Raw genomic sequence first — 27902 nt, forward strand, 5'->3', positions numbered from 1 at the left:
TTTGACTTTGACCATCCCTTAAACCAGGTGATCACAGAGGACATATCATTCCATGAATGCCTCCTTCTCTCTCTCTCTTGAATCTTGATTGATTTTGGGAGGATACCAAGATCATTCCTTTTCGATTTTGCCGTACTCTGTTAAGAGACTAATCGTTAATTGCATGTGACTCTGTTATAATATTCACTAATTAAGATACTTATTATAGCATTAGTTTCGGTTGTAAAAGCATAGGATACTGTACGTTGTTAATCTAAATAGTTTAACAACCAGAGTCTCTACTTGATGATTAAAAAGTACATTTCCGTAGGTACTCATCTTCTTACACTATTATTTTTATTGGATGTTAATTACTCTAGTAGTTTATGTTAACTCTGTGATTACTTGGCATAACTGCAACATCAATACACATGGCTAGTTCCCGGAAAAGGTGTAAAATGCATAACATGAACCTTTTGCTTTCTTTTTTTTGTAACAAAGTCTCCTAAGCCTAACCCTGGAACCTAAAACTGCCTTATGAATAGCAAATTTGTCAATGGCTTAAGTTAAGTCTAGCCACTATAGTATACTTAACATGGCACCACCACAAGTTGGTTCAGTCTTTTTAATTGATATGGAAATTTAGGCTGTTTTGGGTCTGATTTCTACTTAAGAGTTTAAAGGACAAACGAAGATGTTGGAAAAGGAAACTGAAACCTGTAAATAAATTTGCTTAAAGCTGTAAATCATTCTTACACTAGCCATGTAATACATTCTCTTCTAGAGTTATCTACTGAGATGAAGGATTGACTTTTATGATATTTCAAAATAACAGATATCTTTAAAGGGGGAGATTGTATTGTGGTCTTACATTTATATGTTTCAAATTTCAACCAAAGAGGATTGTTTGGTCTGTTTCAAATGATCCGTTTGTACATTCCATTATTCAAAAATCTCTCTATATCTCACTCTTTTTCTCATTGAAGTTGCATAGTACACAAAGTCCAAACCCCCAAGGGAAAAAGTGGGAACATGGGGAAGAGGAAGAAGAATGGTTCAAAGCAACAAGCAAATCAAAACATAACAAAAAAAAACTATCTGCACATTGGGCTGTGAGGTTGGTGAGATGGTGTCCTCGGGCAATCCGAAGGATGACGATAACTCATCACTTCCTCACTTGTGGCATTGAATCTGCACTCTTGAGTGGTCAGGTACGCATCACTCTTGTTGTCCTCCATTATCTTCAAAATGCTCTCGAACACAGCAACTTCACAAGGAATCCTCAAGATACCAGCTTGTTCAAACCCAAACTCTTCTTCTGCTTCACGCAACAGCACATGGAAAGCTTGGTGGCTAAGGTACTCTGTTGGTATCTTGTATCTTTTCTCCTCCTTCCCCACCGAGACAGCTAAGTAGCCTTTAGGAATAGCTGTTGTGTCTGTGAAGGATAGTGTTCTCTTCAGAAACTTGATGCTCTTGCTTCCACTTCCACTTCCACTTCCATTGTTGTTGATGTTGATGCTGATGTTGTTGTTGCTGTCATCTACGTTGTCGATCTTGTTGTTGTTGGCTTGTTTTGATGCGTGTGCAACTTTTCGCCATTTCTTGAGGATCTGTTGAAGCTTAACGATCTCTCTGATTTTGTTTGACTTCTTGGCCTCCATGGCGGAAACTAAAGAAGAAGAAGAAGAAACTGGCTCTGTTCTTGGTGTTTCTATCTCTGTGTGTTGTGTAATGGAGACATGGTGGGTTTTTGGAGATTAGGGAGATATATAGAGGTGCTGATGACATTTGGGAATCTTGTTTTAATTAATTTATAGATTAGTTTTGAAATTAAATGTCTAAAATATTCGACTAACCATATGCTTTTGATTTTCTTATTAACCAAGTTGGAAACCTCTAGTTAATGGTATTACATCTTGTTTGACCTTCTCTTAACTTAAGTCGTTATTAAGGCCATGTTTGTTTATGCTTTTGGAATTGCGTTTCAAATTCGCAAGTACTTAACACTTTTGTTATTGACAACACCACAATAAATTCAGATTTATATTCTTTGATAACAAAAAAAAAGAAAAGAAAAGATGAGATTTATATTTAGTTTACTCTTTCAGCCATTTTATCGTCGTAAAAATTGTAAAATAAAATATTGAATGCAAAATATTATTTTTATGTAGAATCCTAATAAGATTTTCATTCGAGATGATGACTCTTTCTGTTCATTCATTTCGAACAAATTCCTACTTTCTTTTGAATCAGTTACATTTGTTTAAACTTATTGGACTATAATATCATCGGATGAAATGAATTATGAGCTTTTAACTAAGAATTTGGTACTGAGTGATTAGTCTATTTCTGTTACATATTAATTAATGTTGGTGCGTACCTAACATTTTTCATATTTTACATCTGTGTTTCATCGTTTTGATCCACATGAATAAATAAATAAAAAGTTTATATTTATACATATATCTTTGAAACAAACAACCCTGTTAGACTTACGTTCTTTCTTTACAATATTTAGTTTTAAATAGAGATAAATTACATATGGTCTACCTAAAATATACATTGAATCTTGAAACGATAATTGTTTACTTATAGTATAATAGAAAGAGAATTTTAAAATAGTCTTACTGTCATACGTACTGAATAAATACTAGAAGCTAAAAGAAATAACTTCGAATGTAAGAAAGAAAGTGAAGTGGTAGTGTTGTTGTGGTCAGAGAAAAGAAAAGAAACACGAAACATGGGGAAGGCTTCAGTTTCCAAAGCAAACGGCTTCACACAGTTTCAGTTCACATGAATCTAAGCAGTTGGATCTCCCACACTCTTTTCCTTTTCCAAAACTATATAGTACTAGTATATAATAGAATTTAGATTTGCTTTTTTCCTAATTTTAGTGTTAACGACAAAAAAAAGAGTATTTAATAGTATTATTAGTAATTTACTTTTACCGACGCATCTCAGAAGTTCCAATTCGAACAAGGAGGAGTAGGACCGTGCCGGTAAAGAGCCTCAGTTTCCACGTTACTGTTCGGGTTTTAACTGAACCACCCCATGTGAACTTTTTTACTGTTCAGATTTTAGTTTATTGATAGAGTGGTGTTTATTTCTCCTAATCCGATCATTTTATTTTCCAAATAAGAACAGCTTTGCTTTAATCCATCGGTACTAATATATAATTCGGTGATATTTTTACGATATAATAAAACTAGAGGTTTAAGAAAGATAGCATTTCTAAGTAAATCAACGAAGAGAATTTGAAATATATATACCCAAAATAATGATTGGTTACAACGACTAAATCATATGATTTGAATTATATTCGAATTGGTTTAATTTTCTTATGATATCAAGAATAAAGTCGGCTTATTATTACATAAAATGCATACTAAAAAGTTGACGCCGATTTGATATATTAAGAAACTTATTTTTAATGCCTGCCTATTCAATATTATAGCATTTAAGTTTTCAGACTGGCGATCGTTGCATGCATGTGCTGGTGATGAACTAGCGGGGAAGCAATGAATATATCAGCAAAGATTACGCATAAAGCATAGATTATTTTATAAATTTAAATAATAATATTATTTTATCAAAATATATTAGTACTGTTTATAATAACGAGTTTATTAGGCTATATTATATAAATGGAACTGTAAATAAAGAAATCATTAAACCCCAAAATTTAACTCTAAATTTGTGATTCGGCGACTAACGTTATAATGCACCAGAAATATCATTATTGAAATATCTTACTATTTATCAGTAGTTTGGTTATTGTCACCTGGTCTTATGTTGTTGTTAATTATTTGATCATCATTAGAAAAGAATACAAGTAGTATAGCACATACGTATAATAATTTTAGTGTTGTAAAAGATGTAGTTGAATATGATGGGTCATGGGTGTAGCAAGTAGCAACAACTATATTAAAACTAAACTAATGAATATTTGTTGTGTTAATTATCACATAATTATATGTTGTTTTTTAGTTTTCTACAACTCGCAGACGAACATATTCGGGTTTTAACTTGGATTAAAAGTACGTAGTAGATAACAACACATATCATATACTTGATATTATTATATTGAGATTTAAATTTTGAAAAAATGAATGTGAAAGTTTAATCAATTCACCGGTGGGTCAACTGCTGGAGAAAGCATCGTCCACCGATTTTTGTCTACCCCCGTCGTCGTAACTGCTATCCACGAGACCATAGGCCACCAATCCACCTTATACTTTAACATTAAACAATCAATCTCTAAATGATTAATACGTGGTAGTGGCCCGTACAACATGGCCTATATCACAATACACGTTCTTCCTTTTTTGTACGCATTAGTAAATTAGTTTTTAAAATAATTACTTATGCTAAGAGTTTAGTTGCTCCAAATTCATCAAATGATTAGATACTTACTTCGCCATTCGAGTACTATACGAGAGTTCTATAATCTTGAAGGGGTTAGTAGGTTGTATTCCGTACATACTTCATGATATTAAAAAATGTAAAACATAAATTAATGAAAATATGAATTTAATTATGTTGTAAAATGGTACTAACCACCATGAAGAGACAAACATAAATGATTGAGCACCTATGAATAATTAAGAAAATGTACCTTAATTAAAATCGGAAAAACTAGCTGGCTTTTATTCCCTGATTTCTCTACGTGCCATAAATCAATAATGATTTTCATGATTGTTATTGGTTTAGATGATTAATTATTTGTAAATTGTAGTATATAAAATCTCCTTATTATATGATACACACTTCAATTCCGTTTAATTTTAACATGATCATGCATTTGCCTTTATTTGATCTGATTGCCAATGTCTTCAAGATTTGATTTGCTGTTTTACAAAATGGATAAATGTATGATACGTACGCTAGCAGACTAAAAGAAGGAAAGAATGGATGTATAATAACACCTCAGCAGTGAAAAAAACCCACCTTCAAACAATCCATTCAAGGCCTCAACCTATATTTGCTGATAAAAGGAAAATAAAAGTGAAGAAATAATAACGATATACTACCAAGTATCCTACCCAATTTTGTTGCTGAACAATTTTAGCTTTATCATGTCTTTAGCTACCTCAATAAAGAAACTAGGCCCTGAAGGTTGTAACAAGCAAATCCTTTTTTCTTAATTGAAAACCCTAATTTTACAACTCCGAAGCCCAAATTATCTTTGTACTTTATATTATACTGGGCTATAATAAACGGATATTAAACACACGGTTTTTTCAGAGACTTTTGAAAGTTAATAACTCAAATTAATGGTACCCAATGAAATAGTCGCGCAGCTGCAAGTATGTAGACGTGTGTCAAGTCTCCAAAAGAAATGGTTAAATACGTCACTATGCATCAGTCTATTTATGATTTAACCAAAAGCATGGACCGAGTAACATGAAAGTCAAGACAATAACCGATTACCTTTTATTAGAAAACTGTCTATATCCTCAATGAGGTTTATCTCCAAGTTTTCCATCTTTCTCAAATACGGTGACGTTTTTTGACTTCGCATACGACCAAAATTTCTAACTATACTATACTATACTATTGTGATTGCAAGATCTTCTTTCGTTTGATTTTGGTTTCTTGTGATTCAAAATATGAAGATTTTATGTAGAACGATTTTTTTTCTTTTTCTTTTTATACCGAACTATTCTATAAGATTGCGCTGATACTTGACTCAGTTTGAGATTTTTTTTTTTCTTTTTTTTTTTGCCAAACATACATTTTTCAAAATAAAATAATGGTCCAATGAGTTTCAGAGTTTAAGATAAACTTATTTTACCTGTTGATAAAAAAATTCCTTTTAGTTTCACTTTTAAGACTTAAGTTGCCAAAGAAAGTATATTATTACTGATCAACAGCATTACTTTTAAAATTGGGTTCCACAAATGAGAGCATATAATTCCTTATGTGGGAAACAGGATTCGATCATCAACGCCTAATACACACAATGTCGGATCTGTGGCGAATGACTAAGCCAAAGAACAATGACGCATTATCATTAAGTCGATCTCCAAGCAACAAAAAAAAATATGATTCATACCGTACGTCTATGCAAGAAAGGTTTATTTTATTTGTCAGATGAGCAATCGATGGTAACACAATTTTTGAGTCAATTCGTTTTTTTTTTCCTGCTGGAATGCATAGTATTTGCGTATTTGATGATCTTTAAGATAAGCACACTCTAAAAAACAAACTCTAGTCCTCTCAGAATAGATATGAACCGAATGTATAATCCAATCACTTCGTTGGTATATAAAGATACTTAGGAGCACATTGCTTATGGGACGAGGCAGCAAAGGAATTTGTCTAGTGAGGGACAAGTATCTAAAAAAAGGTATACAACGACACATCGTTTAGTTTAGCTTAGTAAGCAAATCTTCAGATTTATTTATTCACGATTTTATGCTACATATCTATAAATCTGACACGTACGCATTAAAGACAAACATCTTATGCTACTATATATGATTAATCATAGACATGTGCTATAATTAACCCTTGTGTTCTAAATATGTGTCTCTTTATAAAAAAAAAATATATATATATATATACTTGTATATATCACATATGTGAAATTGTCTATAATAAGATTTATTTTTTTTTGGTAAAATTTTAAGTAATAAGTTTATATTTGCGATTTTTTCTTACCGCTTTTAACTATTCCAGTATTGTTTATCACTTTTTTATACATCCTTCAAAAATATTATATCGTTTGTGTCACCGATCGTATATATGTCATGATAATAGTTTTTCTTGTTCATTATGTGATGCATAAAATTCACGTCACACAATTTGACAGGATATGATGAAACAGTTTTAGTGAAAACAATCACAAACATTGATATGAAAAAACTACGTCCAAATAATAACAAGAACGCAGCCAACTTGCCTATTCAAGAAACTATAGTGCTCTATAAATAATACATTTTGAAATTATTAAAGAACCCAATATATATATTCCTCGATGATTGATCTAGCTTTTGAAGTTTCCTTTAGTTCTAACTAATGAGGATATAAAGAAGGAGCACTATCAAGTTTGAATTACAAAGGACTCAAATTAGGAACCAAGCCGCACTTCCCGTCCAAGAACGTCACAACAAAATTAAGCTTGACACTCTTAAACAATTATTGCATCTCTATTTTTACTTTATTCTCATTTTGATTCGTCAAATATAGCAATGACAGATTCAAAAAATCAGTCCATTTCTACAGCTAAAATACTTTCAAGATAATTAGAATCATGTAAGTATAACCACAAGCATGGATAAAACAGAACCAAAGTTAAACCAATTCATCAAAATGACTAAACAAACTGGCCCCTTTTCATTTAAACCGGAACAATTCTTGTTATTCATTTAAGAATTAACTGGTAGTTTTTGTAAAAAAATGCAATTTATTAGATGAATAATGTCATTCGTTTTAATAGAATGTTCATTGCAATGCTGTCATAAATGAAATAAATATGCCCATTCATTTTTTCTGCGTTTGGAAAGTGGAAGAATTTTTCAAGAGGATCGGTCATTCATGCATGTAATGATGCAACGGAATAAGAATAACCAAACATTCGATCGAAAGTACTTAAATACCTAAATGTGCTTGTCTTAAAATATATCTAAGATATAGGATTCAAGATATCTGAATATCATATATAAAAAATGAACATACAGATACAGTGAATATTTGAATTTATGAAATATGGGATTGCTCGATTGGAAAAGTACCATAGTCCATTAGTCCGAGTAAAGGTTTTAAAAGCTTATCCGAATCTAAAGAAATGTACGAATTTTGGCTTAGAATCTCTTAATTACAACAAAAAAAAGTTATTAGGTATTAAATTTTTCACCTGATATTGGTGATTTGCTATATACATCTGATTTAGATAGAAAACAAAAGTTATACTTTGAGATAAATCCAAAACCCTATATTCTGGGGCTCTATAAATGTTATTAATTACCGTCTCTTTGTAGCGCTTACTCCACACAAAATTGTAATATTTAAAAGATTTAAAAACACCAAAAAGAGATAAGTTAGTGTGAATTGTGGAAGTAACAGCTAGAATTCCAACGTGAAGGACGATAGTGAATGAAACACCCAAAACCAATTAAACTTAGTCATGATGAGAGGGATGCATGAAACTAATCGGCGATGGTTAAAGGTCAGCCTCATCTCATGTCTGTGTCTTATCTCATATATGATAATCACCCACAATATCTGTATATGGTCCTCGTCAGATTTCACTCATTTTGTATCCTCGAGAAATTATGCAGTACTACTAGTTACTTATTGGCAGATTTTTTATTGCTCCATTTCCATAGTATATATAATATCATTTAATTTGTAAGATATATTAGTGTTTTTGACAAAAAAAAAAAAAAAAAAAAAAAAAAAAAAAAAGAAGAAGAAGATATATTAGTGTTGTCTATCAACATTTATCTGTCGGATTCACCAGGTATTAGGAAAGAAGCCCGACTATTTGTTTCGAAATTTTATTGTATGTCACATGAATACGTTTCAACGTGATGCATATGTTATTAATGTATACATAGATACATACATCATGTTGATATCCTTTCAAGAATATCTAGATCATAAATTCATAATAGATATGTTCATAGCTAGAATTAGAAGAATACTTTACTAGAAAATGAAATGAAAATGATTAGCTATCTGATAAAATGATTAAAAAAAAAAAGTCTACTGAAGGAGGATGATAAAGTTTAAGTGTTGAGATTTTATTCAAGTTATGTAGTATACAAAAAAGGGGATAGTTTTAGACTTTTAGTAGTACGAATAGCTAATCTTCTAAATTAATTGCTATCTATTACACTACACTATCAATAACTAAAAATGAATAAATCTAGTGCAGTTTATTCAATAAAAATGTCACGAATTTTACATAAGTTGTAAACATCCATCTATTAAAACATAATCACACAACATCTATTTTGTTGGAATACCATAAACTTTTACTTGACGGCTACATAAACATGATACATGATTAACATAGGCCTTTTAAAAAAGCAAATATATATGACTAGAAGAAGAAAGCAAAAGAAATGGTAGAAGACAGAAATCAAAAGCGTGCAAGAATTATATATACTATGATATGGGCTCCAACTAGAGATCACTTGTTGACAAAGAAGAAGAAAAAAAGAGAGAGAGATCACTTTGGAAATAACAATGGCGAACAAAAGGACAAATATATGCCACGTCATCCCTCTCCATCCACCTTTATGTCATTTCTCAAAAAAACAAATTTTTTTTATCCGATTCATTATCAAAAAATAAAATTAAAAAAAAACAATTATTTTAAATTATTTGGTTAGTGTTTCATTATAATTTTTCTTATAAATAGGGTCTTTAAACCTTCCAAGAAGTCATATAGAAAACGGCTTCATAAAAAGAAGATAGAACTTGGATAAGTTTAGAAGATAGAAATGGAATGGAGAGAATGTTATTTAGATGTGATATTGGTGCCGCTAGGGCTAATGGTGTATGCATCTTACCATGTTTACTTGTGGCATAAGTTACGAACACAGCCTCTCACCACTATCATCGGCACTAACGCTAGAGCTCGCCGATTCTGGGTCGCTTCCATCATCAAGGTAACTTCAATTTTCTTATATAAACATCTTCACACACATAAATATATGATTTTAATTTTATGTATTTGATTAAATTAGGACAACGACAAGAAGAACATCTTGGCCGTTCAAACGCTTAGAAACTGCATAATGGGGTCGACTTTGATGGCAACAACATCGATCCTCCTCTGCGCTGGTCTAGCTGCGGTTTTAAGCAGCACATATGCAGTGAAGAAGCCTCTAAACGACGCTGTTTTTGGAGCTCGCGGAGAGTTCATGGTGGCTCTCAAGTACGTCACGATACTCACCATATTCCTCTTCTCCTTCTTCTCTCACTCTCTCTCAATTCGTTTCATCAACCAAGTTAACATCCTCATCAACACTCCTTTTCCTCCTGAGGAGTTGGAGGACGAGATGATGATGACCGCGGAGGAGTACGTGGCGGAGTTGCTAGAGAGAGGGTTTATTTTGAATACTGTGGGGAATCGGTTGTTCTACGCGGCTTTGCCGTTGATGCTTTGGATATTTGGACCGGTGCTTGTGTTTTTGTGCTCGGTCGTGATGGTTCCTCTACTTTACAACCTCGATTTCTTCTTCTTCGGTAAAGAAAGAAGAAAACTTGATCAAAAGTCTAGTTTTGGATCTGTGTAAAATCGAGTTCTGGTCAGTAGAACAAGTGATTTGTAATTAAGTGATATCATCGTCCTCTTTGTTAAATCCTGGACTACCGATGAACGCATGAGGACTTTACATGGAAGTTGAAAAGTTCGAAGATCATAGTTTAGGTTTCAATTCTAGATCTTCCGATTAAGAAAAAAAAATGTAATTAAATAACGCATTATAATTTTCATATATTAGGGTTTTTCGGCCGTATGTATTTGGTGTGGTGTAATATATGTCACGTTTTGGTTTATTGAGCGTTATTATTGGCATTTCCATGTGGGTGACTTTATAACGTATCAGCATATCTCACAGCTCTCTTGGTATGTACGTTTCTCTTTTTTCTTTTTCTTTTTCTGTTAGTGTTTATATGCATGTGGCTTACGTTGGGCAAGAAACGGGACAAAAAATGTGATGTTCACATCTATTCCGTGCATTAGTATCTGTCTTATTAAGTTTTGTTGTTATGTTATGTGTTAGGAACCAGTCGTCACGAGGCTATTTAAATCCTCCCTAAGACAATGTAGAAATATACCTACACGGTTATTTTTCTGTGTAGTATGAAATCAAACTGTTTAGAACTCGTTTAGAGATGACAATTCAGATTATGATGTTAGCTAATTATATCCGAATCTAGTTCTGAAGCCCATGTTCGCCTAGATTAAAATTGTATCATTGTATGTTAACTAACTCTATTTTTCATATATATATTTTCAATTTTGGTTTAGATTAGGTAAACAAAAAGCTATTTCATGCTACAAACAAATACAATTTTAGTGATGAAAATTTTCGTAGTTAAAACTTTAGTTTCGTACGTAGCTAAATAGCTAAACGACAGTTGCTAAATAACTTACTCGTGACTATCCGTTGATACACAAATTTCATGGATAATAGCTACTGACCATTTAACAACGAGATAGCCAGAGATATATCATAGAGATAGCCAATTAAACTGTTGGCAAAAGTACCATGGGCTGTCCTTAAGTGGGCCTAAATCTAATAAAATTATAAACTGTGGCCTGTTAGGCATGTGATATTTTTCTCTTTTTCTTCAAGCCTTTTTATAAAAATAAATGTCAAGAGATGATGAAGGCATTTGCACTTTTGAAGAATTGAAGTAGGAGCTCAAAGCGAAGGATTACGATGATAGACATCTCTGTAATGATTTAACAAAACTCAAATACAACATCAAGTTTGGAAGATCACTGGACTGTTTTGTGTTTGATCATTTACTCACCTGTAATTCTTTTTTACTAATATATAACTTATAAGAAATCATAAACTATAATCTTTTTTTTTTTTGGGTTTAATGAGACTTTTTTCTGTCCTTTTTTTGAACACCTGTGAATCATAGACTATAATCGAACTTCATCCCCTTTTTTTTTTTTTTGGGAAACTTAGAGAAGAACAAAACATTTGTGAGGCTGATGATTTGATGAGACCGCAACGTTGGAGAACTTTGGAGTATATTAATAATATACATTTTCAATATTATCAGTATATGCATTTTCAACTAGGCCTTGCTTTATACACCGGAGATTATAATTAATGAAAAGATGAATTACGTTAATGTCATTGCTTCTGGTTTGAGTTGGCAAACTCCACGTACCACGTACATATAATTATTATTGAGTAGTTGCTAATTAATTATACTTTTGTCTTGTTAAAACTAGTATTATAAATTGGTTAATGCCATAAAGCAAACGATAGACCAGACACATCTCTGATAATCCAGCGGTACTTATTTGTCATGATTCTGTGATCCAATCAATTAATCGTATAGATTTAGCTATCGCGAATCGTGATTCCAACCTTTACATAAATTCTTTTTAAATTAGGGCAAATTGTGTTGGATCAAGCATAGTAATAACATAATACGTACTTATAAAATTGTTAACGTGCCGGTGTTGTTTGGAGAGAAAAACAAAGATTCTTAGCTCTCAGGCAATTAAAAAAACGAGTATCGAAAAATTCAGAATAGAAGTTGCTTAGTTAACGAGAAATTAAATGGTGCATCGAATATCTAATGGTTTAATCTGGATATAGTAAAATTAGTACTCCACGATTAGTTAGCAGGCAAGTAGATGAATGTCATTAATTTGATGATCTGATTGAATTGCTTTCGAAAAAGGACAATAATAATAATATCGACTGGTTAATTGGTTGTCATATTTTACCCAAAAAGGATCAACCATTGGATTTACGCCACGTCATTAATGTGAAAATACAAAAGTGGATCCGATGGATGCCGCGTGTCATCGTCGGTCACGACATACCCACGAAGCCATTTACCTCACGTTTAGTACCATCTATCTCTCTCTCTCTCGTCTTGGCACGCTGTTTCTTTTTTTCCTACTGGTTAAGAAATTTCTACGGTCCATGGTCAAAAACACACCTTCATAAATATACAGAGAGATCGTGAGAGAGCAGAGAGGAAACGTTTCTCTTGTTCGTTGGAATCTCCGTCCCTTTTTGTTGATCGACGGTGGTGAATCTTAGACATGGCGGCTGCGAAGCTCGTCGCTTTGTTACTTCTTGCCTTGCTTTTCACCACCAGCGTCTTCGCCGATGCTGATGAGCCGGAGGTTTCTGAGGCTGCCGGATCCGATGGCTCTTCCAAGATCCACCTGGATCAGCTTAATGCCAAGATCCGTGCCCTAGGTTAGTTACCGACTTGCATTGTTCAGACTCTTCCATCTGATCGAATGATTGCGAAGTTTTGATTTTTATTCGACTTTGATTCGTATTTGAAATCGGAATCTGCAGAGTTCGCATGTTATTGGTCTGACGCTGATAGAATTACCGTTTCAGCTACTTGATGTGTTTCTCTGTTCTTATAGCATTGACTTAAATTAGTAGCTTTTGGATCGATTTCAGATATGAATCGTATTAACTTGTTCCCAATGTCGAATTGCTTGCTATGGTTTTGTGGAATTTGTGAAATGCCTAATCCGTTCTGATTCGAGCTTGTTATAGCTTGATTATTTGGTGAATGCAAATTTTGGGGTTTGAGCTTTATGTTTTGTTTTTGTTTTGTTTTGAAGAATCTCAAATCGATGAGAAAACCCGGGAAGTTCAGGGCAAAGACGAGGTAGTAGCAGAGAAGGAGAAACTACTCAAAGAAAGGGAAGACAAGATTGCTTCCTTGCAGACTGAAGTCTCATCACTACAGGTATGGATCTTATATGGTTTCAGTTTCATCTACTTTTTTTTGGAACTTGTGATAAAAAATTTCTAATCTTTTTGACATGTTTGGCTTAAATCTGATCTGTGTGTTTTCACTCATCTCCAGAAAAAGGGATCATCAGATTCTGCAAAACAGTTGGGAAAGGCTCAAGCACGAGCTGATGAATTAGAGAAGCAGGTGAAATTTTTAAGTTCAAAAACTCAATCTATTTATATGGTTAGAATTTGCAAACGGTTATCTGATTTTTGCGATCCTACTACTGTCGTTTAGGTTGAGGTTCTCAAGAACTTCTTGGAGCAAAAAAACAAGGAGAAAGATTCCACTGAAGCTCGGACTAATGAAGCTGAGAAAAAACTAAGGGAACTTAACTCGAGCCTTGACAAAGTATATTTGTTTACATCCCTCGTTTCATTTTTTGCATTACACCATTTCATTTGTTTTTTCTCTAAGGGACATGGTAAATGCTTAGTTACGTTTTTTTTTATCTCAGCTTTAGCTAGACTTTGTTTAAGGTTGAGGTCAAAATATCTTCATGTTCTAAGCCTCGTCATTTATGCTATGTTATTAGCATTGCAATTTCCGTTCTCAGCTATATTAGTTCTCATTAGGACAGCTCCTTGGATGATTTGATACTCGTGTTTGATCTTAATTCGATCTTGAGTTGTATGAGAATTATATAGAACAGAGTTTCGTTATGCAGTCTTATTATACCATCAGAACTTTCCCTCCTTCTTACTATACCATCGACCATGCTTTTATGGTCCCTTTTATGGATATGTACTTTTGGTTGAACCAATTCTTATAGTAATGTCCTGAGACATTTAATTATAGTATCTGATGTCTTGCAGCTTCAGAAGACAAATGAAGAGCAGAAGAACAAAATAGGAAAACTTGAACGTGCTATTAAGATAGCTGAGGTACAGTAACCTCTTATTAAAGTAGATTTGCCTCACATATAGTTTTTTTCTAAATTTTAAATTTCAGGAAGAAATGTTGAGGACAAAGCTCGAAGCAACCACAAAGGCGAAGGAACTGCTAGAGGTATTAGTTTGACACAGTTTTACATTTGGCTTTCTCTGATGCTATTATAGCATTAGATTTTCATTGTGTGGGAAATTAGCGGAGCCTGGAATCTGGAAGTCGGCAGAAAGCTAATGTCAATTGTTTTATTTACTCAGGCTCATGGTTCGTGGCTTCCCCCTTGGCTTGCTGTTCACTGGTTTAAATTTCAGGTAAGGTTTATGCTGGCCTTTTTACAGTTTTACAACATAGTAGTTATCCCCCCCAATTAACATAGGGAATTTCATGTACCTATAGACTTATACCGAGACACATTGGGAGGCCCATGGGAAACCTGCTGTGGAGACAGTAATTCTAAAGGTACTGTTTAACTTTTGTCCTATACTCCTATTGAGATTTATGCCTCTAAACAGTATGAGAGCATCTGGCTAATGAAGTTTACTTATTATTGAGTAGGTGACGGAAGCAAAAGCTCAAGCTGAAAAGTGGGCTGAACCACATGTCGAAAACGTTAAAACTGTAAGCATCTTATTGGCAATTTTTTTTGTAGTAAATTTCTTTGACATTAATGGAATGCCTGCATTTTTGGTGAATCACAAATCTCTAGAGTTATAATTGGCTCATATTACTATGTCTTATGACACTACTTGCAGAAATATATTCCAGCCATCAAGGAAACCGTTACTATACATGTTGAGCCACACTTCCGAACACTATCCATCAAAGCTAAAGAGGCTTACCATTCATCAAAGAGTGCTGTTTCCCCTCACATTGTCACGGTTCAAGAATTTGTAGACCCCTATTATCAGGTATAGTGTCTTTTTCAGTTTATTTTTTCACTGATAGGTTTGGTACACAATTAATCAACTAGTATTTACGGATGTAAACTTTATGCCTGTTACAATTTCCAGGAGGCCAAAAAGTTCAGCAAGCCATATGTCGACCAAGTGGCCACGACCACGAAACCACATGTTGATAAAATGAAGGTTGCCATGAAACCTTACACAACCAAGGTGATCATCGTCTATACAGAGTTCCTTGAATCCGCCACAACTTATCACAATCAGGTCTGAAACCAAAATCCTGCTAATGTATACTAAAAATAAATCTGAGTTATTCCACTTCTCGGACTCATCAAAAAGTATGCTCGACTTGTAAAGCTAAAATCTGTGTTTGTCTGTGAAGGTCCAAGCCCATGTTGAACGAAAACTGAAAAGCCATGAGCTGACGGAGCCTTTTGCTACCAATGAGTTTGTTTGGTTTGCGGTATTTTGCCTTACTTTCTTCTAGAACGTATTCTGAGAATGCATCCTTTATTTGTTTCCTCTCTAACTTCAAATCTAAAATCTATGCACTGCAGGCCTCTGCATTGTTGGTATTTCCCATCTTCGTTGCTTACAGAGTGCTCTCTTCTCTCTTCTGGCAAGTCTTTTAAGTAATCCATTTAGTCATTTTATGTAATATTCTTAATCATAAAAATATCTCATATTATTGTTTATCGCAGCACAAAGACAAAGAAACCTGTTAAACACCCTCATCACCATGGTCGTCGTAAGGCCAAAAGGGCTCACACTGACAAGTGATATTCATTGTTCCACGCTCTCAAAATAGTCGAGGTACACTCTCACGTTTAACTTTTGCTTGACATTAGCCACACTAAGGAACATCTCCTCTCTTAAAAGCATTGTAGTTACGAGTTTTCTAGCTTCCAGCCTCAGAGGAAATCATGTAGTCTAGTTAGTGTGAAAATAAACAAATATGTAGTGTTAGTAACAGAACCATACTCAGATTATGGAATGTGGTTTTGAGTATCTGATGCCACATAACATTAGGTGCTTCATTGTCGTTTCTTAATCTGTTGCTTCTTAATCGCTCCAGGTCACGAGGTTAAAACGCCATTGTTGTTGGACTGTTCTAAAGTCAGCTAGCTCACCGGACAGGTTGCTTGTTGAATGAAGGGAAAGTCTCGAGTTGGTGTCTGATGGGTTTTTAGAGGCTCGTTGTGCACAAGTGTTGACTTCTTTCCTTTATTATTTTGTATTGTTTTGGACAATTTATTTCAGCATTTTTACACAGAAGATTAGACATTACTAGAGAAATTCTAGCAAAAGCTTGGTTGTATTTTAGTGTATTTTTCTATTTTACGTGGATATATATTGCGATATCTTTAATTTCATTCGAACTCTTTCTTTTGCAACTTATCTTTATGCTTAATTCATAATTTCTTATAATTCCATCAAACTCTAGAATTATTCTTTATTTTCCTCAAATTACTTTCTTACAAAATGAACTCTTGGTCTCTTTAAAAATTCACCAGAAAGTTTTAGCTAACCTTGAAAAACACAAAACGTGGAAGAGATAATTAAGAGAGATATTGGTACTAACAATTCATCTTAACTAGATACAGTAGTCGAGAGGCCAACAACAAGTCTTGGGACTCGATTTGAGTCAAGAAAGAAGCATGTATCTATCTTAAAGGCACTTTAACGTTTCTACTTCCACTTGATTTTCTTGTTTATAAACATCGCCACTTCCACTTCCTCTAACACCCCAAAGTCACAGCAACTTGGTGCAAAAATAAAATGGCGAACCCCAACGAGCAAGAAAAGGCAATGAGAACGAAGGTTAAATGGAAAAGATTCACTGAGATGGAAGTAGATATGATTATGCCAGATCCATCTCCAAACGGTAACATCTATCACTCCGCCTTTGAGATGAATGCCGCAAGAAATGGTTTAACTGTCCCACCAAAAGCAAGAGCTATCTTCGGTTACTTAGTGATCATGCTTTACAAGAATGTCAACGAATCAAACTTTAGAGAATTTTCTAACAAGCGTTTCAAAGCACTTCGTGCTGTCGCTCATGATATTTCAGATGGACATATCTCAGTGTTCAATGATGTGGAAGATGCTATCTGCTATCGAAACTCGTATGGTCAGAACCATCAGATCCGTAAAGCTGTTCTGAGTGCTGTCCTCGGTAGCAAAAAGAATGACCACTGTTATTTCTCTAGTGTTAGTCTTAATGTTGCTAAATTCCTTTCTTGGACAGACATGGCAGGATATTATGTTGTCGAAGAAAATCTTGTTTATCCTGATTCCCCTGTTCTCAAAGCTCCTGAGTTAGCAACTGAAGTAAGCAATTGGAAAAAAGCAGATCAAGCAATCAAGGAAACTGACTCGCCTGAGTATTACAGGATCTTGCATGAGGATCCTGCGAGCTGCTCTATACTTAGAAGAGCAAACTTTCCGACGCTCATTGCTGTCGCAGAGAAGTTGAAGAATAGAGTGCTTGGTGGCAGCAACAAGGTAGTGAATGCAGAGATATCTGACAAAGTAGACTACTATTTTGATATGCATGTCAAGTAGTACGCTTCTGGCCGAGTGTGCGAAGCCACCGAGCGTATTGTCGACTACTTTGAGGAAAATTCTGAGTCATTAGCGAAGCTTTTCTGTAGTTAGGGTCTGATTCTACATGGCGTCCTGTTTTTTTTTTGTTTTTTTTTTTCTTGTGCACCACATGTGTTTAATCAGATATTTTAGTATGTTGCTTTGATTTTTATTTGCTGTCTTAAACTTCATTAAAAAAGAATTCAAGGAAGAGATTCAAAAACAGAAATACAAAGCATGACAGTTCAAAACAGAGCACAATTGCTCCGAATATGTAAAACATAGTTGAGACTAAGTAACAGTTAGCCCAAAGAATTTCTTCACTACACGTATTGTTTATGAATTCTAAGATTTCTTAAACCTAAACAAACCTTTCTTGGGGGAAAAATAGTATATTCTTCCATGTCTGTCCAAGAAAGAATATTGGCCACATATGAACAAATATCACCAAAAGAATCTCCATCCTTGGTATGATTGAGAAAACCTTTCAGGACAGCTTTTCCGATCTCAGGGTTCTATACCATAGGTGGACCGTAAGTAGGTCGAGTGATCCTCATCATTGAACACTGACACATCTTCTCCTTTGATCGGAACATAACCAGCTGCATCAAAAAGTATTCTCATATGTTGATCAGAGCTGACTTCAGTGTCATTCTTGTAAAGCATGATCACTAAGTAACCGAAGAGGGCCACTGACTTTTTTGGTTCTACCACCTTTTGTGGGACGATTAAACCGTTTCTTGCGGCAGCTGACGGGAAACTTATCGTTCGCACCGTACGACCCATTGCACGAACAGCTTGTTGCAGAGCATCAGTTACTTCCGGCAGTAATAGGTCGCTCTCTGGTCCCTATCGGTCAGGTATTCATTCTTTGCACACTCAAGACTCAACTGAAACGCCGCATAACTGCGATTCGCCTCCGTTGCAGCAGACGCATCACCAAGAATCATATCTACTTACATGCTCATACAGTCATACTTCAAATAAAAAGATTGAAATCGAAAGAGAACTACTTTTGTTTGTTGGCTTTAGAATTAAAAGATCTCTATAAATTTAGGGTTTCAGTGGAGACGTTTTATAAATACGGAGTAGAAGTTGGAACGTTGATTTGAGAGACGTGGCTCTTGGGCTAGGTACATGCATGGACTCGATCGGGTCCATGCTGACTTGTCTTTGCAGTTTCCTTCTAGTGAAAACGTCTTGCCGTTTATACATTCGGCGGGGTTAATGAAAACGGAGTGTTGTGTCTTGTGTGCGTGCGTAGTTCCCAAAATACGACATCGATTCTACTTTCTACTAGTTTTTAAAAGCTTTTGCAGTGCACATTTGTTAATACATAAAGGTAAAGAAAACTAAATTTTCATATATACTCATAAGCATTTAATTAAATTGGACATCCACAACAATCTAATTTGTTGTCTTTTATAGTGTATAGTTTTCTGATTTTACAAATCTATCTCATCAAAGTCAATTCTTATTGCAAGAATCTCTCTTGCTTTATTTCTCATTAATTTTCTCTTTATTTATTTTTCCTTGGAAGTTGGAACCAAGTAATTATTAGTTGTTCAAGCCTCTCTAAAAAAAGATAAAAAAAATATGAGTTGTACAAAGGTTTTTTGCCAAATAATATAGTTGGTGGGATTAATTACCAAAAGAAACAAAAAATTAATATGGGATTATGAGTTAAAAAAAAAATACTTGTTGAAAATTGAAAAAAGAGAAGTCCGTTCGTTCCTCATTTGGAGCTACAGTGACCGTTTCTAGTGCTCACAGAGAGAGAGAGAGAGAGAGAGAGAGAGAGGCGCTGTGGATTTGTGGGAGAGTAGGGACATCAGAGGATTCTTCGATCTTCAGATTCTTACTCGACGAATCCTTAATCGCTCACCTGCAGTTGTTCTTATCCTCCGCTTATTCCGTCGAGTGCCGTGGCGGCCAATTTCGGCAACTCTGCGCCACTGATGATTTTGATGGTTAGATCTTTTAATGTTCGTCCTCCTCCTTACTCTCCGAATCCATTTTCTGTGTTCTTTCCTTTCTGTTTCGTATAAAATCATGTTTCATTGAGCTCGATTATGATTATATCTTGTCTACGGTCATTTTGACGACGACGACAGTGATGATCTTTGCCACGCGCATCGAAAATTGAATTTTGTTTTCCCCATTTTAGGAATTGAGTCATTTGGATGTGGTTCAAATGATATTTGGTGGTTCTGTTTTTGAATCTCGTATTCTCTTGGAATATCTGTATACAAGGTCTCACTGGTTAATGTTTCTTCTCTTACTTCTGTTCAGTGATTCTAAAGAGTGAGATGTTAAAGCAGACTATAAGATGGATTTGATACTTCATCCAGTAGTAGCTTAAGAAATATTGCGGTTATGTCAGAGTCTCGTCAAAGGCCTCCTTTTAAGGGCCCGAGATGGATTATCACTTTGGTTGTTCTGGTTACGGTTGTTGTCATTACCGCATTCATATATCCTCCGCGGAATTCTGTGGCTTGCTATATGTTTTCTGGTCCTGGATGTCCTTTATACCAGCAGTTTTTGTTTGTACCTACTCGGGAATTGACTGACTCTGAAGCTGCTGCTCAAGTTGTCATGAATGAAATCATGAACCTACCTCAATCTAAGACAGCAAATCCCAAGTTAGCTTTCATGTTCTTAACTCCAGGGACGCTGCCTTTTGAGCCTCTCTGGGAAATGTTTTTCCGTGTAAGGATTTCTCATTACAATGTCCTTTAATCAGTTGGAGTTTCTTAGAGATGTGACTTTTTTGTCAAATGTATTTCTTGACGAAATAGTGATGGTTCCTTTTTGTTGATTCAGGGTCATGAGAACAAATTTTCAGTTTATGTGCATGCCTCAAAGAAAAGTCCTGTACATACAAGCAGCTATTTTGTTGGTCGAGATATTCACAGTCACAAGGTAAATGAGTTTGGTTACACCATTCAGTCGGTTTTATGCAGAAATTTTGATTAGTAGTCATTCCTACATGTAGCTTTATTATGTTAATCTTGTGAAGGTTGCTTGGGGTCAGATATCAATGGTTGATGCAGAAAGAAGGCTATTAGCTCATGCTCTCGTTGATCCTGATAATCAACACTTTATATTGCTGTCAGATAGGTGATTGAATCATTGTTACTTTCATATTAAATATCTTAAGGTCTTGATGTAATACCGAACTATCCTACGCTTACCATCTTCCTCCTTGTTATTTGGCAGTTGTGTACCGCTATTCGACTTTAACTATATCTATAACCACTTGATCTTCGCGAATCTCAGCTTCATTGATTGGTACGTTGTATGATTGTGCCTACAATTTACTCATGCGGTTGAACCTCTTTTATGTCTCACTGTCATCCTATCTTCTCTGTTATTAACTATTAAGTATCTTCATCTTGCATTTTTCCAGTTTTGAGGATCCTGGACCACATGGATCTGGTAGGTATTCACAACATATGCTGCCTGAGGTTGAAAAGAAGGATTTTCGGAAGGGCTCACAGGTATGCGTTAATGCGTTATGTGATAAGATATCATATTTTCCCCTTTCTTCTTCCTGCAAAATGTTTATATTAGAAGTTTGTAGGAGGGATTTACAGTTCAGAAAAAAACAATGGTCAATGTTATTATTGTATTCATCGATGTTACCTTTCGTCTCTCCCTGCTATCTAAATCATCCCTCACTTTGCTTCTCATTCCTGATAATGATGGCTGAATTTCTTTTCCCGTTAGTTCTATATAACCTTGACATGTTCCCGTGCGTCTTTATAATCATCTTTTTCAGTGGTTTTCAATGAAGAGGAGACATGCTATAGTCGTCATGGCGGACAGCCTTTACTACACAAAATTCAAGCTTTACTGTAGGGTAAGTAAGCCTTAAATTTCATGTGTTCTCATATTCACATGATATTTGTTTATAACCAGCCAGACCATATCTTGTCGTATGTCCTAATATTCTATCTCGTGACACTTTTTGCTGCATATCTCCCATAATATTTGTGCTCTGCATATTTGGTGATCAACTAAGTCATCTAGTCAAGTTAGCAAGTGGATGCCCATTGAGATTGTAGCTTATTACAAAGTGGTTATGCTGTGTGATGTTCAAACAAAACTCATGTGTTTTCCTTTCTTATCGCATAGACACGATATGTTGGAATACTGAGACATCAGACATGTTTTGATGTCATGGAATTTCACTATTGATCTCTAATCGTTAGCATTTGTATACTAAGCAGAATTTTCCTTATCGGCTTATACTAATTTTTCCACAGCCAAATATGGAAGGACGCAACTGCTATGCGGACGAGCATTATTTTCCAACTCTTTTCAATGTCAGTTGTACTGCTTGCTTGCGTCTTCCTTTTATTACCCTTAAGCCTTAAAGTACTCATTTTCCTCTAACTTCATCATAATCTCTCCGCTCATGATCTCTTTCTTTCAGATGATTGATCCAGATGGAATAGCAAACTGGTCGGTCACACATGTAGATTGGTCCGAGGGCAAATGGCATCCGAAGCTGTACAATGCAAGAGACATCACTCCTTACCTCATCAGGAAAATCAAGGTTCCTCTTGTTCTTCTCTTTCTCAATGCTCAGTTAGATTTTTCTTTTCTGCGATCTTATTTTGTGGTTTTAATCTGATTTGCAGTCCATCCAACTTGCTTACCATGTCACAAGCGATTTAAAGGTAAAACACCCGAGCTTTCTTCTCATTATCATGGTTCTTGGAATTTCTGTTACTGATCCATAACCATCCTCTATGCAGAAAGTGACGACAGTAAAGCCGTGTCTATGGAAAGGAGAGCAACGTCCATGTTACCTATTTGCTCGGAAGTTTAATCCTGAAACTCTAGACCGATTGATGTATCTCTTCCCTAACTACACCTCGCTGGTTTGAAAGGCTTATCGGATTCTCGATTGTCCGGTTTGTTCTTTGTTAAGCTCTTACCAAAGCATACACCTTGTGTGATAATTATTAGGACCATTCATATTGCTGTGATTCAAAGTTGGGTTTGAGCCTGGCACAGACAAGAACAAGAACTGCTCTGGTGTTTTTTTGGTTTATGGTTAACAAAACATTAGCGTGCTAGCATGCGAGGTCCATGACAATTGTTTTAGGTGGTATGCTAGAGTTGTTTACTTCGTGGTATCGAGTAACCATGTGGCTATGCCTTTTCTTCTGTTAGAAGGTGAGACCCAAATCGCTCTAATCCAACAAATAGCTGGTTTGGCTTCTTATTCACATACAATTGCACCGTTATCTAATCCATCATCTGATGCTCGGCATCTTTTCAATAATTGTCTTTGTAACACAATAATGTCTCGAAAGTCCAAACTGAATGGAAGTTGAAGGCGAGGAGGAGCTCTCTTTTTTCAACTTTCTTTCATCATCATTTGGAGAAGCTATGAGCTTTTATATGGCACACTTTTAATTTAAATTGGGCTAACATAAGGCCCACTTTTAATAAATGGAAACTACAAATAAGTAAAGTTATGTTAACTAAAAAAGAAGAAATTTGGCGTTACAGAAAAAAGGAAATCAGCCAGCTGGCACCGCCGTTGTAGTGTCTATAAAAAAGGGGAAGGTTATCAGAGAGCGTCATAATTTCTCAGAACTTTGTTTTACCTTCTTGTTTCTTTGTTTGGCATATTTCTCTCGATCGCTTTATCATGACAGAAGACGATTTGGAGCGATAATCCTCTGTAAGTAATCTTCTAATTCTCTTGATTTCTAGGGTTTCTAAATTTAATTATCATCAAATCTTTCTCTGTTTCGCATGTTTCTCTCGATCGAAGCATTCATGGCCGAAGAAGATTTGTAGCGATAATCACTGTAAGAATTCTTCTAATCCACTTGATTTCTAGGGTTTCCAAATTTTCCTATTATCATGTTTTTGTTTGGTTCTCTTTTCGTTTTGCAAAACCAAACGAATCGCGACTCTGCCTTTCAAAGTTTATGTGAATTAAAGATTGTTTCTTTCTTCTTTTTTGTGTTAGGTTTTGGTTTTCGTTTTGTTTTTTTTGTACCGCTTTATTGTTGCGATCGGTTGTGGTTTTGTTGCTCTTGTTTTGCTGTTTTGTTTGTTTGATTTCTTCATTGTTTTGTTTTTCTTTCAAACCCAAGAGAAATCATAGGCAGACACTCAACTATTAGTGTTCTGTCAGATTCTTTCTTGGGGACATTGTCCCGTCGAGTTGGCTTATGAGGGATTTTGACCTGAGACTGAAAAAACCGATCTTTTACCCACGGCTTATTATTTTGACAAATATACTTGGGATTGGTTTCAGTTTACTTGTCAAAGATCAAGTTACCCACGGCTTTAAACTTTAGTCTTTAGACTTAGACTTGAGACTGAACATTGATCCTTCTTGGTACCCATGGCTTTAAAATCTCTAGACATATGGATCATGTTCAGTTTCTTGTTTCAGTTTTTAGACAAAGCTCAAGTTACCCACGGCTTAAAAAAGTCTTTAGACAGAGACGACTTAAGAAAGTCTTTAGACAGAGACTTAAGGGACAAAGTTCGGATTGGGTTATGTTTGGTGCAAGGAAAAGAGGGTACCCACGGCTTCAAACACACATTGATCCTTGATTCGAACTTTAGACAATTACCCACGGCTTTAGAAATAAAAGTCTGAACATTGATCTTGTTTGGTACCCGCGGCTTTAAAATCTATAGACATATGGATCATGTTCGGTTTCTTGTTTCAATCTTTAGACAAAGATTAAGTTACCCACGACTTAAAAAATTCTTCAGACAGAGACTTGAGGTTCGAAAACACCAATCTTTAGACAAAATACTGGATTGGGTTATGTTTGGTGAAAGGAATGGTACCCACGACTTCAAACTTTAGTCTTTAGATTGAGACTTGAGTCTGAACATTGATCCTTCTTGGTACCCTCGGCTTGAAAATATCTAGGCATATGGATCATGTTCGGTTTCTTGTTTCACTTTTTAGACAATGATCAAGTTACTCACGGCTTAAAACAGTCTTTAGACAGAGACATGGGGTTCGAAGTAACCAATCCTTTAAACAAAAGATTGGATTGGGTTCTGTTTGGTGGAAGGAAGATGGTACCCACGGCTTCTAACTTAGTCTTTAGACTGAGACTTGAGACTGAACATTGATCCTTCTAGGTACCCTCGGCTTGAAAATATCTAGACATATGGATCATGTTTGGTTTCTTGTGTCAGTTTTTAGACAAAAATCAAGTTACCCACGGCTTAAAAAAGTCTTTACACAGAGACTTGAGGTTCAATATAACCAATTCTTTAGACAAAAGATTGGATTGGGTTATGTTTGGTGGATGGTAAATGGTACCCACGGCTTCAAACTTTAGTCTTTAGATTGAGACTTGAGACTGAACATTGATCCTTCTTGGTACCCTCGGCTTGAAAATATCTAGACATATGGATCATGTTCGGTTTCTTGTTTCACTTTTTAGACAATGATCAAGTTACTCACGGCTTAAAACAGTCTTTAGACAGAGACATGGGGTTCGAAGTAACCAATTCTTTAGACAAAAGATTGGATTGGGTTATGTTTGGTGGAAGGAAGATGGTACCCACGGCTTCTAACTTAGTCTTTAGACTGAGACTTGAGACTGAACATTGATCCTTCTTGGTACTCTCGGCTTGAAAATATCTAGATATATGGATTATGTTCGGTTTCTTGTCTCAGTTTTTAGACAAAAATCAAGTTACCCATGGCTTAAAAAAGTCTTTACACAGAGACTTGAGGTTCAATATAACCAATTCTTTAGACAAAAGATTGGATTGGGTTATGTTTGGTGGAAGGTAAATGGTACCCACGGCTTCAAATTTTAGTCTCTAGATTGAGACTTGAGACAGAACATTGATCCTGCTTGGTACCCTCGGCTTGAAAATATCTAGACATATGGATCATGTTCGGTTTCTTGTTTCACTTTTTAGACAATGATCAAGTTACTCACGGCTTAAAACAGTCTTTAGACAGAGACATGGGGTTCGAAGTAACCAATTCTTTAGACAAAAGATTGGATTGGGTTATGTTTGGTGGAAGGAAGATGGTACCCACGGCTTCTAACTTAGTCTTTAGACTGAGACTTGAGACTGAACATTGATCCTTCTAGGTACCCTCGGCTTGAAAATATCTAGACATATGGATCATGTTTGGTTTCTTGTGTCAGTTTTTAGACAAAAATCAAGTTACCCACGGCTTAAAAAAGTCTTTACACAGAGACTTGAGGTTCAATATAACCAATTCTTTAGACAAAAGATTGGATTGGGTTATGTTTGGTGGATGGTAAATGGTACCCACGGCTTCAAACTTTAGTCTTTAGATTGAGACTTGAGACTGAACATTGATCCTTCTTGGTACCCTCGGCTTGAAAATATCTAGACATATGGATCATGTTCGGTTTCTTGTTTCACTTTTTAGACAATGATCAAGTTACTCACGGCTTAAAACAGTCTTTAGACAGAGACATGGGGTTCGAAGTAACCAATCCTTTAAACAAAAAATTGGATTGGGTTATGTTTGGTGGAAAGAAGATGGTACCCACGGCTTCCAACTTAGTCTTTAGACTGAGACTAGAGACTGAACATTGATCCTTCTTGGTACCCTCGGCTTGAAAATATCTAGACATATGGATCATGTTCGGTTTCTTGTGTCAGTTTTTAGACAAAAATCATATTACCCACGGCTTAAAAAAGTCTTTACACAGAGACTTGAGGTTCAAAATAACCAATTCTTTAGACAAAAGATTGGATTGGCTTATGTTTGGTGGAAGGAAGATGGTACCCACGGCTTCAAACTTTGGTATTAAGATTAAGACTTGAGAGTGAACATTGATCCTTCTTGTTAGCCACGACTTTAAAATCTCTAGACATATGGATCATGTTCGGTTTCTTGTTTCAGTCTTTAGACAAAGATCAAGTTACCCACGGCTTAAGAAAGTCTTAAGACAGAGACTTGAGGTTCGAAGTAACCAATCCTTTAGACAAAAGATTGGATTGGGTTATGTTTGGTGCACGGAAAATGGTACCCACGGCTTCAAACTTAGTCTGAGACTTGAGATTCGACATTGATCCTTCTTGGTACACACGGCTTGAAAATCACTAGACAAATGGATCATGTTCAGTTTCTTGTTTCAATCTTTAGATAAAGAAACACTCACGGCTTAAAACATTATAAGTCATTAGACAGAGACTTATAATTTTAAACAATGGAAATTTGGATAATAAACTTACAAGACGATGTTAAACTAACCGGATTTTGGATCCCATCATTGATCGTTAGCGATTCCAAAAATTCAGCTTGTCTTCCCATCGTTAAGTAGATTTATAATACAAGTTTCTGTTGATCCTTCTTGGTACCCTCGACTTGAAACTCACTACACATATGGATCATGTTCGGTGTCTTGTTTCAATCTTTAGACAAAAGAATACCCACGGCTTAAAACATTATGTCTTTAGACAGAGACTCGAGGTTCGAAAGTAACCAATCTTTTGTCAAAAAGATTGGATTTGGTTATGTTTGGTGCAAGGAAAATGGTACCCACGGCTTTAAACTTTAGTCTTTCGAGTGAACTGAAACTTGAGATTCCAACATTGATTCTTTTGGTACCCACGGCTTGAATATCTTTAGACATATGGATCATGTTCGGTCTCTTGTGTCAGTCTTTAGACAAAGATCAAGTTACCCACGGCTTAAAATAGTCAGAGACTTGAGGTTCGAAGTAACCAATCCTTTAGACAAAAGATTGGATTGGATTGGCTTATGTTTTGGTTGATGAAAAATGGTACCCACGACTTCAAACTTTAGATTGAGACTTGAGATTAGAACATTGATCCTTCTTTGGTACCCACAGTTCAAAAATCTCTAGACATATGGATCATGTTCGGTTTCTTGTTTCAGTGTTTAGACAGAGTTGGATAATAATGGACGATGTTGGGTTATGTTTGGATAATAAATTTACAAGACCAGATTTTAAACAATGGAAATTTGGATAATAAATTTACAAGACGATGTTGAATAACCGGTTTTGGATCCCGTCATTGATAGTTAGCGATTCCACAAATTCA

General features: G+C 35.3%; 7 protein-coding genes, 5 long non-coding RNA genes and 1 other non-coding gene across 19 annotated transcripts; 7 read left to right on the forward strand and 6 right to left on the reverse strand.

The window, feature by feature from the left end:
• Window positions 1–789: 789 nt before the first annotated feature.
• On the reverse strand, window positions 790–1746 carry AT4G31320 (SAUR-like auxin-responsive protein family). Its single transcript, NM_119281.2, has one exon. It carries the CDS (start codon window positions 1641–1643, stop codon window positions 1074–1076), a length of 570 nt encoding a protein of 189 aa, NP_194860.1. The 5' UTR covers window positions 1644–1746; the 3' UTR covers window positions 790–1073.
• Window positions 1747–2666: 920 nt separating this feature from the next.
• On the reverse strand, window positions 2667–3039 carry AT4G08435. Its single transcript, NR_142206.1, has 2 exons — window positions 2931–3039; window positions 2667–2809 (listed from the first exon to the last, which is right to left on the reverse strand). It is a non-coding gene; the product is annotated as an other RNA (long non-coding RNA).
• A 6329-nt stretch (window positions 3040–9368) lies between these two features.
• AT4G31330 (transmembrane protein, putative (Protein of unknown function, DUF599)) lies at window positions 9369–10643 on the forward strand. Its single transcript, NM_119282.3, has 2 exons — window positions 9369–9602; window positions 9681–10643. The coding sequence occupies exons 1-2, from the start codon at window positions 9435–9437 to the stop codon at window positions 10230–10232; spliced, it is 720 nt and encodes a 239-aa protein (NP_567872.1). The 5' UTR covers window positions 9369–9434; the 3' UTR covers window positions 10233–10643.
• Window positions 10644–12517: 1874 nt separating this feature from the next.
• On the forward strand, window positions 12518–16685 carry AT4G31340 (myosin heavy chain-like protein). 2 transcript variants are annotated; one of them, NM_119283.4, is made up of 15 exons: window positions 12518–12902; window positions 13286–13413; window positions 13534–13605; window positions 13699–13812; window positions 14277–14345; window positions 14413–14469; window positions 14607–14660; window positions 14746–14808; window positions 14905–14967; window positions 15102–15257; window positions 15360–15515; window positions 15634–15714; window positions 15809–15870; window positions 15953–16064; window positions 16327–16685. In NM_119283.4, the coding sequence occupies exons 1-14, from the start codon at window positions 12743–12745 to the stop codon at window positions 16029–16031; spliced, it is 1314 nt and encodes a 437-aa protein (NP_567873.1). In that variant the 5' UTR covers window positions 12518–12742; the 3' UTR covers window positions 16032–16064; window positions 16327–16685. The 2 variants fall into 2 exon arrangements, with proteins under 2 accessions (NP_567873.1, NP_001031760.1); NM_001036683.1 differs by having other exon boundaries at window positions 12561–12902; window positions 15809–15874; window positions 16327–16682.
• Window positions 16686–16851: 166 nt separating this feature from the next.
• On the reverse strand, window positions 16852–17064 carry AT4G08445. The gene has a single exon (NR_142207.1). It is a non-coding gene; the product is annotated as an other RNA (long non-coding RNA).
• Window positions 17065–17650: 586 nt separating this feature from the next.
• AT4G08465 lies at window positions 17651–17931 on the reverse strand. The gene has a single exon (NR_142208.1). It is a non-coding gene; the product is annotated as an other RNA (long non-coding RNA).
• A 287-nt stretch (window positions 17932–18218) lies between these two features.
• On the forward strand, window positions 18219–18496 carry AT4G08475. Its single transcript, NR_142209.1, has one exon. It is a non-coding gene; the product is annotated as an other RNA (long non-coding RNA).
• On the reverse strand, window positions 18473–19107 carry AT4G08495. Its single transcript, NR_142210.1, has one exon. It is a non-coding gene; the product is annotated as an other RNA (long non-coding RNA).
• A 402-nt stretch (window positions 19108–19509) lies between these two features.
• AT4G31350 (Core-2/I-branching beta-1,6-N-acetylglucosaminyltransferase family protein) lies at window positions 19510–23110 on the forward strand. 4 transcript variants are annotated; one of them, NM_001160808.2, is made up of 11 exons: window positions 19510–19807; window positions 20130–20546; window positions 20661–20759; window positions 20857–20957; window positions 21057–21128; window positions 21247–21337; window positions 21619–21699; window positions 22106–22165; window positions 22276–22398; window positions 22484–22522; window positions 22601–23101. In NM_001160808.2, the coding sequence occupies exons 2-11, from the start codon at window positions 20214–20216 to the stop codon at window positions 22730–22732; spliced, it is 1131 nt and encodes a 376-aa protein (NP_001154280.1). In that variant the 5' UTR covers window positions 19510–19807; window positions 20130–20213; the 3' UTR covers window positions 22733–23101. The 4 variants fall into 4 exon arrangements, with proteins under 4 accessions (NP_001154280.1, NP_194863.4, NP_001328974.1 ...); NM_119284.5 differs by having other exon boundaries at window positions 19514–19822; window positions 22601–23110; NM_001342070.1 differs by having other exon boundaries at window positions 19572–19822; window positions 20872–20957; window positions 22601–23042.
• Window positions 23111–23447: 337 nt separating this feature from the next.
• AT4G03315 lies at window positions 23448–24536 on the forward strand. The gene is made up of 2 exons (NR_144038.1): window positions 23448–23538; window positions 23632–24536. It is a non-coding gene; the product is annotated as an uncharacterized misc_RNA (transcript).
• On the forward strand, window positions 24338–24965 carry AT4G31351 (uncharacterized protein; the record flags this gene model as incomplete). Its single annotated transcript, NM_001125615.2, has 1 exon — window positions 24338–24965. Exon 1 carries the CDS (start codon window positions 24768–24770, stop codon window positions 24963–24965), a length of 198 nt encoding a protein of 65 aa, NP_001119087.1. The 5' UTR covers window positions 24338–24767.
• A 184-nt stretch (window positions 24966–25149) lies between these two features.
• AT4G31354 (uncharacterized protein) lies at window positions 25150–27892 on the forward strand (the record flags this gene model as incomplete). 3 transcript variants are annotated; one of them, NM_001342072.1, is made up of 2 exons in its annotated part: window positions 25150–25218; window positions 25949–26426. In NM_001342072.1, the coding sequence occupies one exon, from the start codon at window positions 26229–26231 to the stop codon at window positions 26424–26426; it is 198 nt and encodes a 65-aa protein (NP_001320101.1). The 3 variants fall into 3 exon arrangements, with proteins under 3 accessions (NP_001320101.1, NP_001328976.1, NP_001119088.1); NM_001342073.1 differs by lacking the exon at window positions 25150–25218 and adding an exon at window positions 27706–27892 and having other exon boundaries at window positions 26229–26462; NM_001125616.2 differs by lacking the exon at window positions 25150–25218 and having other exon boundaries at window positions 26229–26559.
• AT4G31355 (uncharacterized protein) lies at window positions 26512–27390 on the reverse strand. The gene has a single exon (NM_001342074.1). It carries the CDS (start codon window positions 26901–26903, stop codon window positions 26778–26780), a length of 126 nt encoding a protein of 41 aa, NP_001320102.1. The 5' UTR covers window positions 26904–27390; the 3' UTR covers window positions 26512–26777.
• Window positions 27893–27902: the final 10 nt, after the last annotated feature.

This window comes from Arabidopsis thaliana, chromosome 4 (assembly GCF_000001735.4).
Source record: "Arabidopsis thaliana chromosome 4, partial sequence".
Taxonomy (NCBI): domain Eukaryota; kingdom Viridiplantae; phylum Streptophyta; class Magnoliopsida; order Brassicales; family Brassicaceae; genus Arabidopsis; species Arabidopsis thaliana.